The following is a 15,826-nucleotide window of genomic DNA, read 5'->3' as shown; positions in this document are numbered from 1 at the left end:
TTTTTCCTGATAATGTTAAGTTATTAAATTTACTTGAGATATCTTTAACTAGATAAAAAAAAAAGAGGGGGAGGCTCTAGAATTTTACATTTCTGCTAGGCAAAATGATGTATAGAAATATGCCAGTAGATTTAGTACTAGTTCGTCATGGTCAAAGTGAGGGTAATCTCGCTCAAAGGTTAGCAAGGCAGGGCGAATTACAGCAATGGACAGATGAGTTTAGACGAAGACATAATAGCTTGTATAGATTAACTGATAGAGGTAGAACTCAAGCTAGGATAGCTGGTGAATATATAAGAACAAATATTGGAACTACATTTGACAAGTACTTTACTTCTGAGTATGTTAGGGCTATGGAGACTGCTGCCATGCTAGGACTGCCCAATTCATTATGGAATACAGATATATATTTAAGAGAAAGAGATCGTGGTATTTTGGCAAATAAAACTCACCAGGAAAGAGCTACTTTGCACTCTGATGAAATGATTAGGAAGCAGAGGGATGCATTCTATTGGCAGCCATCTGGTGGAGAATCTTTGGCTAATTTATGTTTAAGAACAGAGCGTGTTTTAGAAAATTTAAGTCAAAATTGTGCAGGATTGAGAGTAATAATAGTATGTCATGGTGGAGTTATTAAGAGTTTTAGAACATTACTAGAAAGAGATAGGAATGATAAGAATTCAAAGATGAGTAAAATTAATAATTGTCAGATTGTTTGGTATACTAGAAGAGATCCAGTAAGAGGTTGCATAACATCTTCTTACAATTGGGTTAAATCAATTTGTCCATGGGACCTATCTTTGTCTTCAAATTCATGGAGATATATACAAAGACAAGCATTTACTAATGAAGACTTACTACAAATAATATGCCGAGTACCTCAATTAGTTAATGCACCTGCAGTTGATTTGTTAGAAGAATTGGACATTCCGAGTCTACCGTCATCTCCCCCTAATCAGATTTTACCCAAAAATACTTTAAGTGAAATTGATAATGTTCTTCCTCCAAAGATTCAGACAAGTAGTGATTTAAGGAGTAGCATTGATGATCATATTATAGATACAAGTGATGGCACAGATGAGAATACACAAGATATTGATTCAGATGAATATAATAATGAAGACTTCGTTAACAATAGTGCTAAATCTTTTGTTTATAAATACTTTCAATTATATGCAAACTATACTATCTCAGATGAAGATTTCAGTGATACTAATGAACCTGGGAATTAGATAAATTAAATAAGTTTTTTGTGATTTTTAAAGGTCAAGTAAACTTAAATATATCGAAGATAGGATGGTATTTATTTTTGAGTTTCTAAATTTCTATTACTTTGGTTTTATAAAGATTTTAGGAGATACTTTTCTAGTAATTCAATTCCTGTAGTATTTTCTTTGTTCATTTTCATTTTATGTAGAACTTGTTTAATTTGGGGATATATGATATCTTTAATGCGTAATCTCCATATTTGACACCTCTGATTGTCTGCTAATTCTGAATTTTCCCCAATCATCTCCACTATGATAAATACAGCTTTAGTTGAAAGAAGTTCATTCATATCTTTTGAAATAATCAATTCAAAGAGCTTAGTTTTAAATTCTTCATTAATTTTGATGATTTCATCATTATGGTTATTTCTGATAAATTCTGTTAATATCTTTAAAATCCCAACAATTGTTCTATGACCAATGTTATCTTTCAAGATGTCATAGTTACTGTTCAAACTTGAGATAATCTGGAATAATAAATCATTCAAATATGTCTTAATATAAAATTCGGATTTCATTATAGTGTATATTATAGCTAAAAGCGTATCCTTAGAATTTGTATTTAGTAATGTACTTTCCATTACTCTATTTTTAGTAAGTGTATTAATCAAAGTAGGGAAACAAGTTACAAGCATTTCCTCCTTTCTAGTAACTTCTAGTTTCAAGGTAGCAGGAGCTCTAAGTTGCATAACCCAAAGTTCATATTGATTGAAAAATCTCTTTGATTCTCCACGAGTTAAAGGATACAATACTAACTTATTTGTATAGGGATTACTTAATAACTCAGGGATAATGTTGTTATCAGTAATTAGTGAATTCCAAATAATTTCTTTCAGTATTTTTGTATCATCAACTACAGCAAGTAATCTCAGCAATAATGCATAGTCTATAGGGTTTTCAGCTAACTGTAAAATATCTTTTTTAATACTTTTAAGTAATTTCTTCTTCTGTTGAGCTTTTGCGAATCCTAATAAAACAATGAGTGAATTTACGCCTTCTTTTGTACTCAGTAAATGATATGAACCTTCAAGTATTTGTTCTAATAGACTTGTTAATGCTGCAGTCCCTTCTTCACTTATATTATCTAAACAAAGAAGATTATTTTTGCTTGAATTTGTTTCATTCAAAGAATTTTTTACTAGTAAATTATCTTTATTAGTTTTTTCTTGAGGAATAATTGTATCCATCTTGTAATATAGAACACAGCAACTAATATAAGTCCAAATTACAGTATGAATAAAGGCTTTATCTAAGATCTCATTATCAACATACTTTTGAATTACATTTTGACAGTTACTCAATATACTTAGTTTAACATCTGGCTGAATTATAGATGCAAAGATATCAGTAAAAGGTTTTGCAAAATCCTTAAATGTATTTTTAGTATCATATACTCTTGATAAATTTGTACCCAAGAATTTATATAAAAATTTATTTTTTAGGATTTCATAAGATTCAGATAGATTCTTTTTCTCACTGAATACATGATTAAAGACTCGAGATCCAAATTTAGAGTATACTACTTGTTCAGACTTTTCCAAAATTATATTCCGAGTCTTGTTACGTATCTCAGAATCTCCATACGTAAAAAGTTTTTCAATAATTCTATAAGAGTGACTATCAATACACAATGTAATTATATGATTTTCAATAATTTCAAAGATGAGATTCTTGTACTTGTCATCACCCCATTTTAAGATAGATTGGATCCCTCTAGAATAAGCTGGTTTTCTACATACCTGCAGGAATCTATCCTTAATTAAGGACCACATAGTGTATATTACCTGTTCATAATCAGAATTCTTCTTCCCTCTTCCTATAGCCTGAAAAAGTGATCCATTTGCTACTCTAAATGCTTTGTCCTTCGGATCTACCTCTCGTTTCAAGGTCTGGATTTTAGCTACCTTAAAAGACATCTTGGCTTCTCAAGGAATTTGATAAAATAATAAATCCTCTTTTTGGTTAGAATAGAAGTATAAAAGCCACTATTTAAGAGGATTTCTTTAGTATTAGGTAAATAGTCAGTTACCGACATTTCAAAGACTCAGACGCTACAGAGGCGCTATATATCTCGTGATTGGGCAGTATTTGGCTCTACACATCCTATATATAGTAATTAAGATTATCGGAATTTAGAGCTAAAATTGTATACAGCACAGAATTTATTATTAATAACTATAAATGTCTGAAACAGGTCATATATTAAGACCTAGAAGTGAGGGAGATACTCTCAAAGTAGCTGAAGCAGTTCTTCGGCGAAGGAGAATTCCAGAGAGTAATAGGATGTCTAAATTTAGGGAAGAGAAACGCAAATTGAAGAAAGAACTTCATAAATCTCCTATAAAGAGCTTGAAAGCTATTTTGAAGAGCTCTAGGGATAATATCTTAGATAAGAGAAGATTAAGGAATATGAATAAGAAACCTCTTTTAACTCCTAAAACAAGTGATGGCAAAAATCTCCTGATTGTCGTAAGAAATAGTAGACGTTGTGGTTCTGTCAATTCGTTTAAAATACTGAAGAATATGGGTCTAGTTTCTAAATTTTCTGCAATAATTTTGAGTCATTCTCAAGAATCTTTGAAGTTAATTCGAAGCGTAAAACCTTTTGTGTTCTATGGATTTCCAACATTACAGTTACTAAAGAATCTAATACATACAAAGGGAGCTTTCAAAAACGATGAAAAACTTGGAAATGACAAAGTATTACTTACAGATAACCTCTTAGTAGAAGATAAATTGGGAGAAATAGGGATCTTGTGTACTGAAGATATAGTAATGTGTTTATGGAATGGAAGAGAACAGGGTGAGAAGTCATTTGATGAGATTTTACGAAATATGGCTCCATTCCAGTTGTGTGATCTTAAAAAAGCTGAAGGTATAGATGCAAGAAGGTTTGAGATGGGATTTTTGGGGAAAAGTGTGACTAAGAAGATCCAGAGTATTCTCTAACTGGAGCTGGTCTTATTAAATATAAATTTAATATATTACAAATGTTTTCTTTAAAGTATTTTATGTAAAGTTTAGATTTATAAGAAATATCTTACTAAAAGAGCAGTGGCAAAATAAAGGTATGAGTTAGATATTGATATCAACTATATACCCTCAATATGGGAGATAAGTACTCTTGGACTCTATATATCATTATGTGTTTGACATTCTACTACTCACCTTAATATTATATATCACATGTATTTACTTTTGGAACAGTTATATAAATAATAATAGATTAGTCTTTCTATTATTTCAAACTCCTTAAAGTTATGAATCTTTGATATAGGTTTAAATTTTTTTTTGATGTAAGATAGCATTATTAAATTGACTTAAAATAATCAAGTTTTAAATGAGGAATTTTCAAAGATTGGAACCTCTCGATGATTATATTTTAGATCCTTTGTAAATTAAATTATAAGATTATTAGTATTGAATTTAAAGTTTCTTAATGAATCAATGAAAGTTTTTCTATAGAGTTTAGACTTTTTAAAATTAGAATTAATTACTGGTCTTTTTTTCAAGAAAATAAGAATTTGGCAATTGAATAATTGATATTATTTATTATTAATTAGAAAGTTGATAATTTGGAAATATATCAAACTTTCATGAGTATGTAAATATAACATTGGAATAATAGCAAATTTTGTTTAAATTATTGATTCTGATTAATTCAATATTATTTGCAATGTATATAATAGATAGTATTTTAATATTTAAAGTATAAACTTTTATTTTCTAGATATATCAGATGAAATTCATATATAATAATAATTGATGATAACTTGTCTAAAATAGGTCGAAGATTAGATAATTTGGTTTTTGGATATAACTTACTAATAAATTAGTAGTATGGTAACAAATTTATCAATAACTTTGGCAATTTTCAAGATATCTAATAGTATTGGATAATGCAGAAACACCTTAAGTTGGTTAATATACTAAATATATTAAATTATGGTTCACTTTTTAAATACTAAACTTGTTAATTGAAAACTTTGAGCTATTTTCTTTTACAATTGACTTTCTTTCTATTAAGTGAGCGTAATTAGGAATTTAATGACAAGTTTTTTATTGGGCACTATTATCTTTGTATCCATGTTACTTTCTTCCTGTTTCAATCAAATTAAATTCAAACTTTAAAATATCTTCACAATCTCATCATTCAAGTATTATTTTTGTTAAATTTTAAGTTAAAGGAATTTAGGCTAATAAAATGACTACTATAAAGTTTTTGATTCTGAAGAAGCAAGTAATAACTAAAAGTTTTTGCTCAAATCCCTAGACTCACTTTAGTATTATTCACTTTATATAATTTGAGAGAATATGCATATTTTCATAGTGGAATGTCACTGCCTTGTTTTAGGAGCTGAATTCTGTGAAATAATCATAAATACACTTGATATATGTTGTTGGGATAGAATCTTGTAAGTACTCCTCAAATGTTCTTCAGATTGTACTCCTTTGTCTCAAATATACATATTTATACTCCCTGCATAGTACTTACAAATATATATGGATATGAGTTGTCTCAATATACATTCATTACTACTTTTAGGCCCTAAATTCATTTAATCTGCATTTCAAACTCCATACCCCTAAGTTCTCTATTATTGAACTGGTGAGGGTTACATGTGTTACTTATTAGTCCCATATTCCTACTTCTAGAGATGTTTCTATTGTGAACTACTAATTAGTATGGGGGATTAAGGACATATTCAGTATATTTAGAGTAATTTAATTTCGAAATTTGATTAAATTTATATATTTAATCTTTAGCTGAATGAAACTATACAATATTACTCCCGCCTATTTATTTATATAGGCTCCAATGTATTAATTATCCCAATGCCGGTATAGAAATGTCAGTGGCGTCTCGAGACGGGACCTATGATGCAAATTGCGGGAGTGAAATTAATAGCCAATATAGTTTAATTAATAGTATGTGGAGTGTTTAGTCAGCATATATGGTGGGTGCAGCCATGGTATACTTGTAATCCAATTAGCCAGTATTATAATTTGTGATCCGGTACCTCATAACTGCATTGATTAATCATGTGATGCACAATTAGTGCTAGCTGCGTTTACTCATTTCTTTTTGTTGATATAATGCAAGTTAATTAATAGACCTTTAATTAAGTTGGTGAAAAGTCAGGTACTGCATCTTATAAGTAAAATATAATTGAATTTGTATTGAGAAATGTTATTTACAACTCCAAAACCGAGACCTCAGTACTCCCATCCAAGTATAATTGGATTAGATTGCGATCTAAATGAATCAAAAATTGAATACAATAATAATAGTGAGTACTTTGGAGAGTTGGCATGTATGATTGAAAACTCAAATCTTGACACTCCTCAGAATAATAATCATATTAACCAATCAGGAGCTAATAAGAACTGTACAAGACTTGAGCAGAATATTGCTATGGGTATGAATATATTCTCGTCTCCTAAGTCACTTGGATGTACAGTTTCTTCAACTAGATCAACTGTAGCATCTTATACACCTAATGTTGACGAAACTTCTCCTTCATGTGTTTTACCAGCTCCTCCTAATTCAGATCCTTTTATTTTGAATGGATTTGGGGTTGATTCTAATTCAGGAGATATAAATAACGATTTTAATATACCACTATTGAATTATTTGAGTGAAGCTTTGACTAGTAACTCATGGGAGTGCTTTCTACCTTCATCTAAACTTACAGACTATTGCCCTGAAGATGTGAATACAGTTACTGAAAAATATAGTGGAGAAAGCAATCATAATAACAATCTTAATTCACTAACTATGATCAAAGCAAAGGATCTTACTGATAAATTGGTAATCGATCTTGTTAAGGAGAACCAGTCTTTAAATGTTATAGAAGCTGCTACAGAAATCCTCCAATGTGCTTTAGCAAATTTGGGTATTAAGTACAATAAGGACTCATTAACTTCAGGCAACTGGAGTCCAAATACTCTTGGTGTTGGAGGTCCAAATTTTGCAGCTCCAACTATGCTGGCACATCCTGATGAATTTAAAAATCCTTCGTCATTTCTTAAGATATATGGTGATCCTTTATGTGGCAAGACCCCTAGTAATACTCACCAAACTCAAGTATTAAATCAAAATAACTCGTCTACCTTTAGTGGAGTGAACCCTATGAAGGGTCAAAATGGTAATTGGGCATGTGTGAAGTGCAGTAATGTCAACTTCCCAAGGCGCTTTAGATGTTTTAAATGTGGTGAATACCGAGATGAAACTGGAGATCGCATTGTAGCAGATTATGCTAAACAGGTATATCTCCATCACTTAAAGGCATACAGGTCTTTAAGTTACAGCAACAATACTAATGTGAGCTCTAATGTAACTCAAGGAAGTACGAATGGTACTAATTTACCAACTACAAACTTAAACAATACAGGGAATATTAACAATATTCCAAGTTGGGCACCTAACCAAGCTTTTCTAAATGAATACCAAACTCCCATGTTACTTCAACGTTTTAATAGTAGTCCTGCAAATTCTTCTTGTATGAGTGGTTGTAATAATTCTGGTACTACTAATAATATTTCAAGACAAAATAACTTGTTTTCTTGTAACTCTCACAAGAAGAATGTCAAGCACTTCATAAAAAGTAGTCAAAATAATCCAAATGGAGTTGCTTCATAAACATAAATTAAGGCTTACATATCTGTCTTTAATATATCGTTTTATAGAAGCTATATCCCTATGTAATTGTACTAAGTGGGAATTCATATGAATTACTTTGTCTTATTAAGGCAAAACTAGTTTTTGTAAATTTCTACTAGATATTTGTCAAAATATGTACTCCAGCTATAACTTTGTGAATATAAATGTAGAGACTAATACATGAAATAACTACTCAGTTTAAATTGGAAATTCTTATATCTCTCTCTTTGCTAATTTTATAACAGATCTCACTAGAGCTCTTACAAAAAACAATCAAAGATTAATTCTTAGAACTTAAATACAGCTACTTAAATTGCAACAGTTTTAATTAATTGGATATACGTCTTTTCTTAATGTATACTTGTTTGCAATATTTAATACTACTAATAAGCTTATTGGGAACTAGAACTAATAGTATATTTTTCAAAACATAGAATCTTTTTCAATTGGGTATTTGTAAATATGTAGAGTGTATCAGTAACACAGCAAATATATTTATCCATATCCTAAGTCATAATTACAATCTTTCTCATTAGAAATTATATAAATCCATCACAATTACAAGGTGAATTCTTTAAATTGAATTTTCAAAAGCTTTAGAAACAAGATTGATAGAGTTCAACATTCAACAACCATCATCAGACATCTCAAATGAGTTATAGCTGGAGATATAGTTAAACATTACTCCAAATTAAGAGGTTTAACCTTATGAATTTATGGCTATTCATTTGTTAATGACTCTATATTTGCATAAATTCACATTGTAATTGGATATTTGTACTACAAAGTAATGTTTATTCTTCATATAAAATAAAAATTGCTATTATTATTGATAGAGATATAGTTATTTTTATAATTCTCCTTTAAAATAACTTAATTTTCTGGGGTTCTTCATCTATATAACTCAATAATATAGTGTATATTAAAAATACTTATTGGAAATTCATGTTCTAGATAAATTTCAAAATTTGGATATACAAGCGATAGATCTTAGTGTATTTACTAATATAAACAGTCTTATATAGTTGTTAAACCCTGAATTTTCTAGGGCTTGGAACAAGATCATTAATCTTGTATAAAATTCACAATATAAACCAGACAAACTCACTGACTGGATCAAGATAACTAGATACTTTTAGTTTTGAAGCTGAGGATTGCATACAAAGTGTAAGGTGTCAATAATATTTGTTATATACTGTCAATTTCTCACTTGACTTCAATTTCTCGAATTTTAGAAGTAAGAATTCGGTAATTCCTAACCTTTGAGTATATACTCTCACAAGTCTATTATTACTACTAATACATTATTTTACTCTAGATAAAGGTAACTGAGCATCGTCTGATCTGACTATTGTAATGTAGGGTATTTATATTTTGGTTTATAATCTTTGAACTTTTTAATATACATTATTAAGTAAAAGAAATGTTCATAAATCACTAAATCTTTATCTATAGATGGATAATATGATTGTTGAGGTTCCCTATATTTAATATACCATAAAAGTCACTAAAAGTAATATTGAGCATAAAATGCTTTGGTTACTTTAAACTACATAGATATAAATTTTTAAATATATACTTTAGTTATACTATAGAGAAATAGTGGTTGACAACACAGTCTAACTTTATCTAAAATCTGTAGTCCTCAATCCTGAACTTTTATCTATTTAGAACTTTGTGTATCCCCAAATATCTTGTGCACCTATAGTATAGGTATATCACTTATTAAATAATATTCAATACTCCTATTTGTATTATTAAGTAAAGGAGTTTAAAAGATTCAATAATTTTATATAATCTTATTCAAAATTTTGTTTCTGAAATCTCTTTGAATTTTTCATATAAAAATTCCGGTTTTTATTGAGACTGCAACAAATAGTAATGAACATATTAAATATTAATAACAGAAATCATAGATATAATATTTTTATATATATTTGTATAATTTTGAATATTATTATTCCAGGATTTGGCCTATTTATAAATGGTATACAACAAAGATCTGCAAAAAGTGTATTTCTAGGACTCTTAAGCACTTCAATTTCTTGTTTTTTAATTCTGATAGTAACTAATGGGAATTTTTTTGATATAGAGACACATATTCAAATAATCAGCTTATTTAATAAAGGGCCACATTGTCATATCTCAAAACTAAATACTATATCATTAATTACATTAATTTTTATTTGTACATTATCAGCCTACTGTGCCCTATCACTTTGGATATTATCTCTACAAAGTAAGGAACTAAAAAAGGTGAAAAGTACAGAGTAAAAAATTCAGCTTTTAATGTGAATATAGAACTAATTAAAAAGTCTTTAGATTTATAGGTTTTAAAGTTGTGAGAAGTTGAATATTGAAAATGCTGAAATATACCGCTAGAATGCAGTAGAGATACTGAGACATTTAATAAACTTAGATACCCAATATGACAACTCTCTTTTTGAATCCTAAAAGACCCTATAGGATTATTAGATTCATAAATTTGGTATTTAAAGATCTTAGGGATTTATATATTTTTGTTGTCTGCTAGTTGATATTACTAATAGTACTATTCAAGAAGATTTCAGTAATTCTGTTTAAAGACTTTTAAGATTAATAAATAACAGTTATTTAAGAAATTATAGTTTATTTTTTTTGGACATTTGGAGCTTCTGAAACTGTCAGATTTTTGGATTTTCAAGATATCCTCTAAAATAAAGCTTAAGTTGTGATTTAAAACGTGGAATTGATTATAAACGATAATGCCAATAAAAGCATCAGATGTATTCAAGTCTATGATTAGATCTAGAAGACGCCCTCAAGAAAAGCCTGTTAAGGATATTAAGGTAAATAGAGGAACCAAATATAAAACTGCAAAATATTTTGACTTTTCTTATCACCAAGAAATCAAGAAAACTAAGAAACACTTAAGTGAGGATAAAAAGATGTCTCCTTTAATTAGAATGCTTGAGAAACATCAAATATCTCGTTCTACTCCATTAGATCCAAGGAAGGGCTCTTATTATGAGTACAGTAATGGATTTAAAGTAAGTATTGTGACATATGAGGGAATTGAAGCGAGTAGTCTTACTATGAGTTTTGATATATCTCCAGATATGATCCAACAAGAGAAGATTCCGGGATTATATCACCTAACTTTCCAAATAATGTTTTTAATGGAATTTATAGTAGATAATGAAAGCATTGGTTTGGTTAAGAAACAATCCTTTAAAGAGTACCTTTATAGTATTAATGGAAGTTTATCTATTAAATATATGCCTTCTTGTATGATTGTAAGCTTGAGTAGCCCATCAGCTCATTATATTCAGGTAATTGAATATTTTTTTGATTCCATTTTCTTAACTTTTAAGGGAAGGAAACGGAATATTGTAATTAATCAAAATGTGGTTGATGCAGCTTTAAAAGAGCTTGATATGACATATTTGGACCTTATCAATGATGATACTGTGCTAAGATTTGAGTTATTAAGAGATAGCATTAGAAGGAATGAAAATAGTTTTGTAAAAACCAATAGCTATAGTGCAATAGCTCTAACATCTCTTTGGTCAATGGGAACAAATCAAACAGTTAGATCTTTAATTGATGATGATGTATTACAGTTGGAGATGATGAAAGCTTACAATCGTATAGTAAAGGCTGATGGTGCCATTTTAGCTATCCAAACTACAATGCCCTATAAACAATTACTTTCCTTGTTAAAAGGGAAGTTTCAGATCCCCTTTTTTAGTGAGGTGACTTCTAAGGATTTTAATAAAAAAAAATCATCTGAAATAAATTTTGATAATATCGAAGATAATCTAAATTCTAAAATGTCAATGCCTATTATGGCAATACCCCAACCCAAATCGATTATTATAGAACATACTAGTTTGAATCCAAATTCAAATAGTATCGAAATACAGTGGATTTTGCCTTCTTTCCTATCATCTATTGCAGCTTCTTCTAGCTCCAAGCCTCTTAAAGTATTAGCTCATTTGTTTGAGTCAGGTCCACTTCTAGATTTTCTCTTAAGACGAAATTTAGTAGATGATATAAAGAGTGGAGAGATTTATCTAACAGCTTATTCATCAGATAAATTTGGATTTACAGTCTTTTCAATTTTATTCAGTATACCTGAAAAAATAAATAGTTCGGCATCTTCACCTTTGGTACAATTTATAGTTCAGGCAACTTTTACCTATATAAAGAGTTTGATTAGACAAATAGATGAGAGTGTAAAGGTAGGAAAAGTCATTAAAGAGAATAATACTTGCAATATTTCAGATATTCATCCTATAAAACGACTTATTAAGGATATACGTATTATAGAAAACCAAATAGCTAATTCTATGTATTATAGCTCTTTTACCAAAAATTCACTTTATGATGTTCATCAGTCTAGTGAAGACTTTACTGAAATATTGGTACAGAATATGAAGGTTCACAATCCTAGCGAAGTTATGATTGGGAATAATCGTTTTTATTCAAGTGACCAAGGTATTCTTCAAGCTGTTAAGCATGCTCTTGTATCCAATTTTAGAGAAACAAATTTTAGGCTTTATATTTCAAATAAAAATCTAGAATCTAGACTTGATGCAAAGGTATTATCACTAAAGTTAAATACTACACAAAGTATAAAATATTTGGAGATAGAATTTGATCCTAAATTTATTTTAATGCTGAGAAATAATAATTTAAGTCAACATCTGGGGTCTTTAGATCCTTTAAAAGATAACCAAGATGTAAACGACTTATTTAGTGAATATTTATTTAATTCAACTCCAAACAAAATATTGGAAACTTCTGACCTCACTTTTGTTGATGGGGATTCTGATTCTATGAGATATAGTAATAACAAAAATAAAACAAGACGGATTCCTGAAACTGTGCCATTCATTTCAAATCCAATATTAGTCTCAAACAGTTCAAACATAGCTATTTATTATTCGAGTATAGCCTACTCTAATAAAACAAAAGATATCATTCAGAGTTCTTTATCGTCATCCTATATCAGGTGGTATGAAGGGACAAGAGATTACTTGCCTTCTCAGTCCAATTTCTCTAAATCGGAAGGTTCATTATCTTTGTATTCATTCATATCTAGATTTCTCTTTGCTATTTGGATGAATATGATGTTGGCCTCTCCATTGTTTATGTATAAAAGTGCTGGGGCTTATGTTAACTTTCATTCTTGTTCTCAATCTGGAACTGCACTACCATCTAATTGTTTTGAGCTTTATGTTGTTGCACCTTCACCAACTTTCCCAACAATTTTGCGTGACTCAGTTCATTCTATAAATCTCCTCGCTTCTTTAGATATTAGTGAGTATATGGCTAACTCAATTAGAGAAGCTGCATTAGAAGATATTGCTGAAATTCTAAATGGTGATAGTGCAACATATTTATGTGCTGAAAAGGTTCAAACTCTTTTATTACCAGAAATGACGACATTGAACCAGTTAAATGAAACTTTAAGTTCATTATCAGTAGAACAGATTATATCTCTTATTAAAAGAAATATACATCCTTTAGAGAATCCAAATATCCGGCTTATTGGATTAATTTCTCATATTGAAAGGATAGACAAAGGTGCACCTCTAGTTAGAAGTATTCTAGTTCCAATATCAGACGTTTCCAAAGTTTCGGATAGAGATGCAGTACTTCAAAACAAAATCTCAACAAATCCAAATTATTCAGAAATTACCTTGCAATATCCTATTTTGGAGGTAGTGAGAAGTACTAAAACACGTCTATATTTTAACTTGGATTCTAATAGTTTGGACAATTCAGATAAAGGTAATGCATCAAGTTTATGGATTCATATTCCTAATAGAGATCAAAAAGGAAATATATTTTCATTACTCTTGAGCAGAATTTTGAGGCTTTGTTTCAGAAACTATTACATACCAACTAGTCTAATAATTAATCACACTTTAAAGTCTCAGTTGCAACTTATTGTATTTCCATCTCCTTACATGAAGCAACTTGGACTAATGTTAGTACTTGAGTCATCAAGTAACGAACATCTCAACATAAGTTTATCAGTAATTATGCTGGATTTTCTTATATTTATGAAACAATTTATATCTGAGACTTTTATAGAAGATTCAAAGTGGGCCCAGACGAGTTTTATAAGACATTTCTATCCTTCTTTTAAACAAATATCCACTGAAGTCATACTACAGTTACTTAGATCCCAGATTCAAATTGATGAACAAACTGCCTTTATGTTTGGTAGAATAGTATCCAATTCAGAGCCCAACAAAAATAAGGTACTAAGTACTCTTTCAGCGGAAGTCCTGAATAATATTACATTTGAAAAACAACGAATGTATCGTTCTGCAGGAAATATAACTATTGCACACACAATGAGCTATTTAGATATGCTTATTGATGACAGCTCTATGGTTTTAGTTGAGAAAGGCTTTATAGTGGAGAGCAGAAATAATCTTAGAGATTTACTAGACAAGCTGAAATTCGAGTCCTAAATCTGTTAATCTACATTATCTGTTATCCCAAGCTCAAGGAAGCCATATTAACCCTAGTAATATATATTTATTAACTTTATCTTTTTTTTATAAAGAAATATATCAAATTAATTCTGCACTCAATAAACTGTTAAAATAGACATAGAAATTTCATGTTTGAGCTGTGTAAGCCACACTAGGTACTTTAGCTTAGGAGACAAGACAAAAGGCGGAGAAGGGGGTTCTATACTAAGTGGGGTTATAATAAAGCTGGGTTCAGATTTAATTGTTTATCTAGTTTCTGAAGAGTTATCTTTTTATTGAAGTAAATATGCCACCATATGAATCTGTAGGGTTTGCAGCTATGTCTCATAATTCCGAACTCGTTCTTTACAAATATAAAGTAAAGGATTTGTCCTCTGATGATGTAAAGATCAGGGTTTTGTATTGTGGGATTTGTCATAGTGATGTACACCAAGTCAACAATGATTGGCATGAAGGGATATTCCCAATGGTTCCAGGACATGAAATAATAGGGGAAGTTTTCGAGGTTGGCCAGAGTGTTGTGAGATTTAAAAAGGGTGATATTGTTGGAGTAGGATGTATGGTCGATTCTTGTGGAACGTGTAAACCATGTAGTATGAAAGATGAACAGTTCTGTCCAAAATTATCACTTACTTACAACAGTAAGTATCAGGATGGAAGTTTGACATATGGTGGTTATGGCAAATTTGTAACCGTGAATGAGCACTTTGTTTTAAAAGTTCCTACAAATTTAAATTTACCTGCAGTAGCTCCTTTACTATGTGCAGGGATTACAGTCTTCTCGCCTATGATGAGATTTAAAATGAATAAGCCTGGCTTTAAATTAGCTGTTCTAGGCCTTGGTGGATTAGGTCACATGGCTGTAAAGTTCGGCGTGAAGTTTGGTTGTGATGTTACAGTTATTACAAGATCTGAAAGTAAAAGAGAGAGTTCATTAGCTTTAGGAGCTAAGGACTTCATTGTAGCTACAGATGTTGAAGAGCTCACTAGACGAGCAAGTACATTTGATGGTGTAATTGATACTGTGTGTACTCAGAGAGATGCTCAGTTATTCTTCAATTTACTAACAATCCATGGTGTTATGGTCTGTGTGGGGGCCCCTCCAAAGGGTGCTATGACATCTGTTGTTTCATCAAGTTTAATTTTTGGTGAGAAGATTCTTTCAGGTGGTTTGATTGGGAACATTGAGATGACTCAAAAGATGCTTGACTTTTGTGGTGAACATGATGTTGTATCCGAAATAGAGCTCATAAAACTTTCGGATGTAAATGATGCATACAAGAGACTAGTGAAAAGTGATGTGAGATATCGTTTTGTCATTGATGTTGCCGGATCTTTGGACTAGATTTAATTATAGTGTGGGGACTAGGTTACTTAGTATTTAAAGGATTGTAGAAAAG

General features: G+C 30.1%; 6 protein-coding genes across 6 annotated transcripts, besides 6 other annotated features; 5 read left to right on the top strand and 1 right to left on the bottom strand.

Moving 5' to 3' along the window:
• Nucleotides 1-104: 104 nt before the first annotated feature.
• Nucleotides 105-1,232, top strand: CMU_039200 (phosphoglycerate mutase family protein; the record flags this gene model as incomplete). The annotated part of the gene is made up of 1 exon (XM_002139166.1): nucleotides 105-1,232. One exon carries the CDS (start codon nucleotides 105-107, stop codon nucleotides 1,230-1,232), a length of 1,128 nt encoding a protein of 375 aa, XP_002139202.1.
• Nucleotides 1,233-1,339: 107 nt separating this feature from the next.
• Nucleotides 1,340-3,184, bottom strand: CMU_039190 (uncharacterized protein; the record flags this gene model as incomplete). The annotated part of the gene is made up of 1 exon (XM_002139165.1): nucleotides 1,340-3,184. One exon carries the CDS (start codon nucleotides 3,182-3,184, stop codon nucleotides 1,340-1,342), a length of 1,845 nt encoding a protein of 614 aa, XP_002139201.1.
• Nucleotides 2,685-2,709: a sequence feature (AT_rich).
• A 265-nt stretch (nucleotides 3,185-3,449) lies between the features above and the next one.
• On the top strand, nucleotides 3,450-4,217 carry CMU_039180 (uncharacterized protein; the record flags this gene model as incomplete). Its single annotated transcript, XM_002139164.1, has 1 exon — nucleotides 3,450-4,217. The coding sequence occupies one exon, from the start codon at nucleotides 3,450-3,452 to the stop codon at nucleotides 4,215-4,217; it is 768 nt and encodes a 255-aa protein (XP_002139200.1).
• A 12-nt stretch (nucleotides 4,218-4,229) lies between these two features.
• Nucleotides 4,230-4,255: a sequence feature (AT_rich).
• A 547-nt stretch (nucleotides 4,256-4,802) lies between these two features.
• Nucleotides 4,803-4,830: a sequence feature (AT_rich).
• A 1,626-nt stretch (nucleotides 4,831-6,456) lies between these two features.
• Nucleotides 6,457-7,911, top strand: CMU_039170 (uncharacterized protein; the record flags this gene model as incomplete). Its single annotated transcript, XM_002139163.1, has 1 exon — nucleotides 6,457-7,911. One exon carries the CDS (start codon nucleotides 6,457-6,459, stop codon nucleotides 7,909-7,911), a length of 1,455 nt encoding a protein of 484 aa, XP_002139199.1.
• Nucleotides 7,912-9,489: 1,578 nt separating this feature from the next.
• Nucleotides 9,490-9,510: a sequence feature (AT_rich).
• A 309-nt stretch (nucleotides 9,511-9,819) lies between these two features.
• Nucleotides 9,820-9,894: a sequence feature (AT_rich).
• A 782-nt stretch (nucleotides 9,895-10,676) lies between these two features.
• CMU_039160 (uncharacterized protein) lies at nucleotides 10,677-14,402 on the top strand (the record flags this gene model as incomplete). The annotated part of the gene is made up of 1 exon (XM_002139162.1): nucleotides 10,677-14,402. One exon carries the CDS (start codon nucleotides 10,677-10,679, stop codon nucleotides 14,400-14,402), a length of 3,726 nt encoding a protein of 1,241 aa, XP_002139198.1.
• Nucleotides 14,403-14,459: 57 nt separating this feature from the next.
• Nucleotides 14,460-14,515: a sequence feature (AT_rich).
• Nucleotides 14,516-14,712: 197 nt separating this feature from the next.
• Nucleotides 14,713-15,771, top strand: CMU_039150 (oxidoreductase, zinc-binding dehydrogenase family protein; the record flags this gene model as incomplete). Its single annotated transcript, XM_002139161.1, has 1 exon — nucleotides 14,713-15,771. The coding sequence occupies one exon, from the start codon at nucleotides 14,713-14,715 to the stop codon at nucleotides 15,769-15,771; it is 1,059 nt and encodes a 352-aa protein (XP_002139197.1).
• Nucleotides 15,772-15,826: the final 55 nt, after the last annotated feature.

This window comes from Cryptosporidium muris, genomic scaffold, assembly GCF_000006515.1.
Source record: "Cryptosporidium muris RN66 scf_1106632373453 genomic scaffold, whole genome shotgun sequence".
NCBI lineage: Eukaryota > Apicomplexa > Conoidasida > Eucoccidiorida > Cryptosporidiidae > Cryptosporidium > Cryptosporidium muris.
This window is presented reverse-complemented; position numbering and strand designations above follow the sequence as displayed.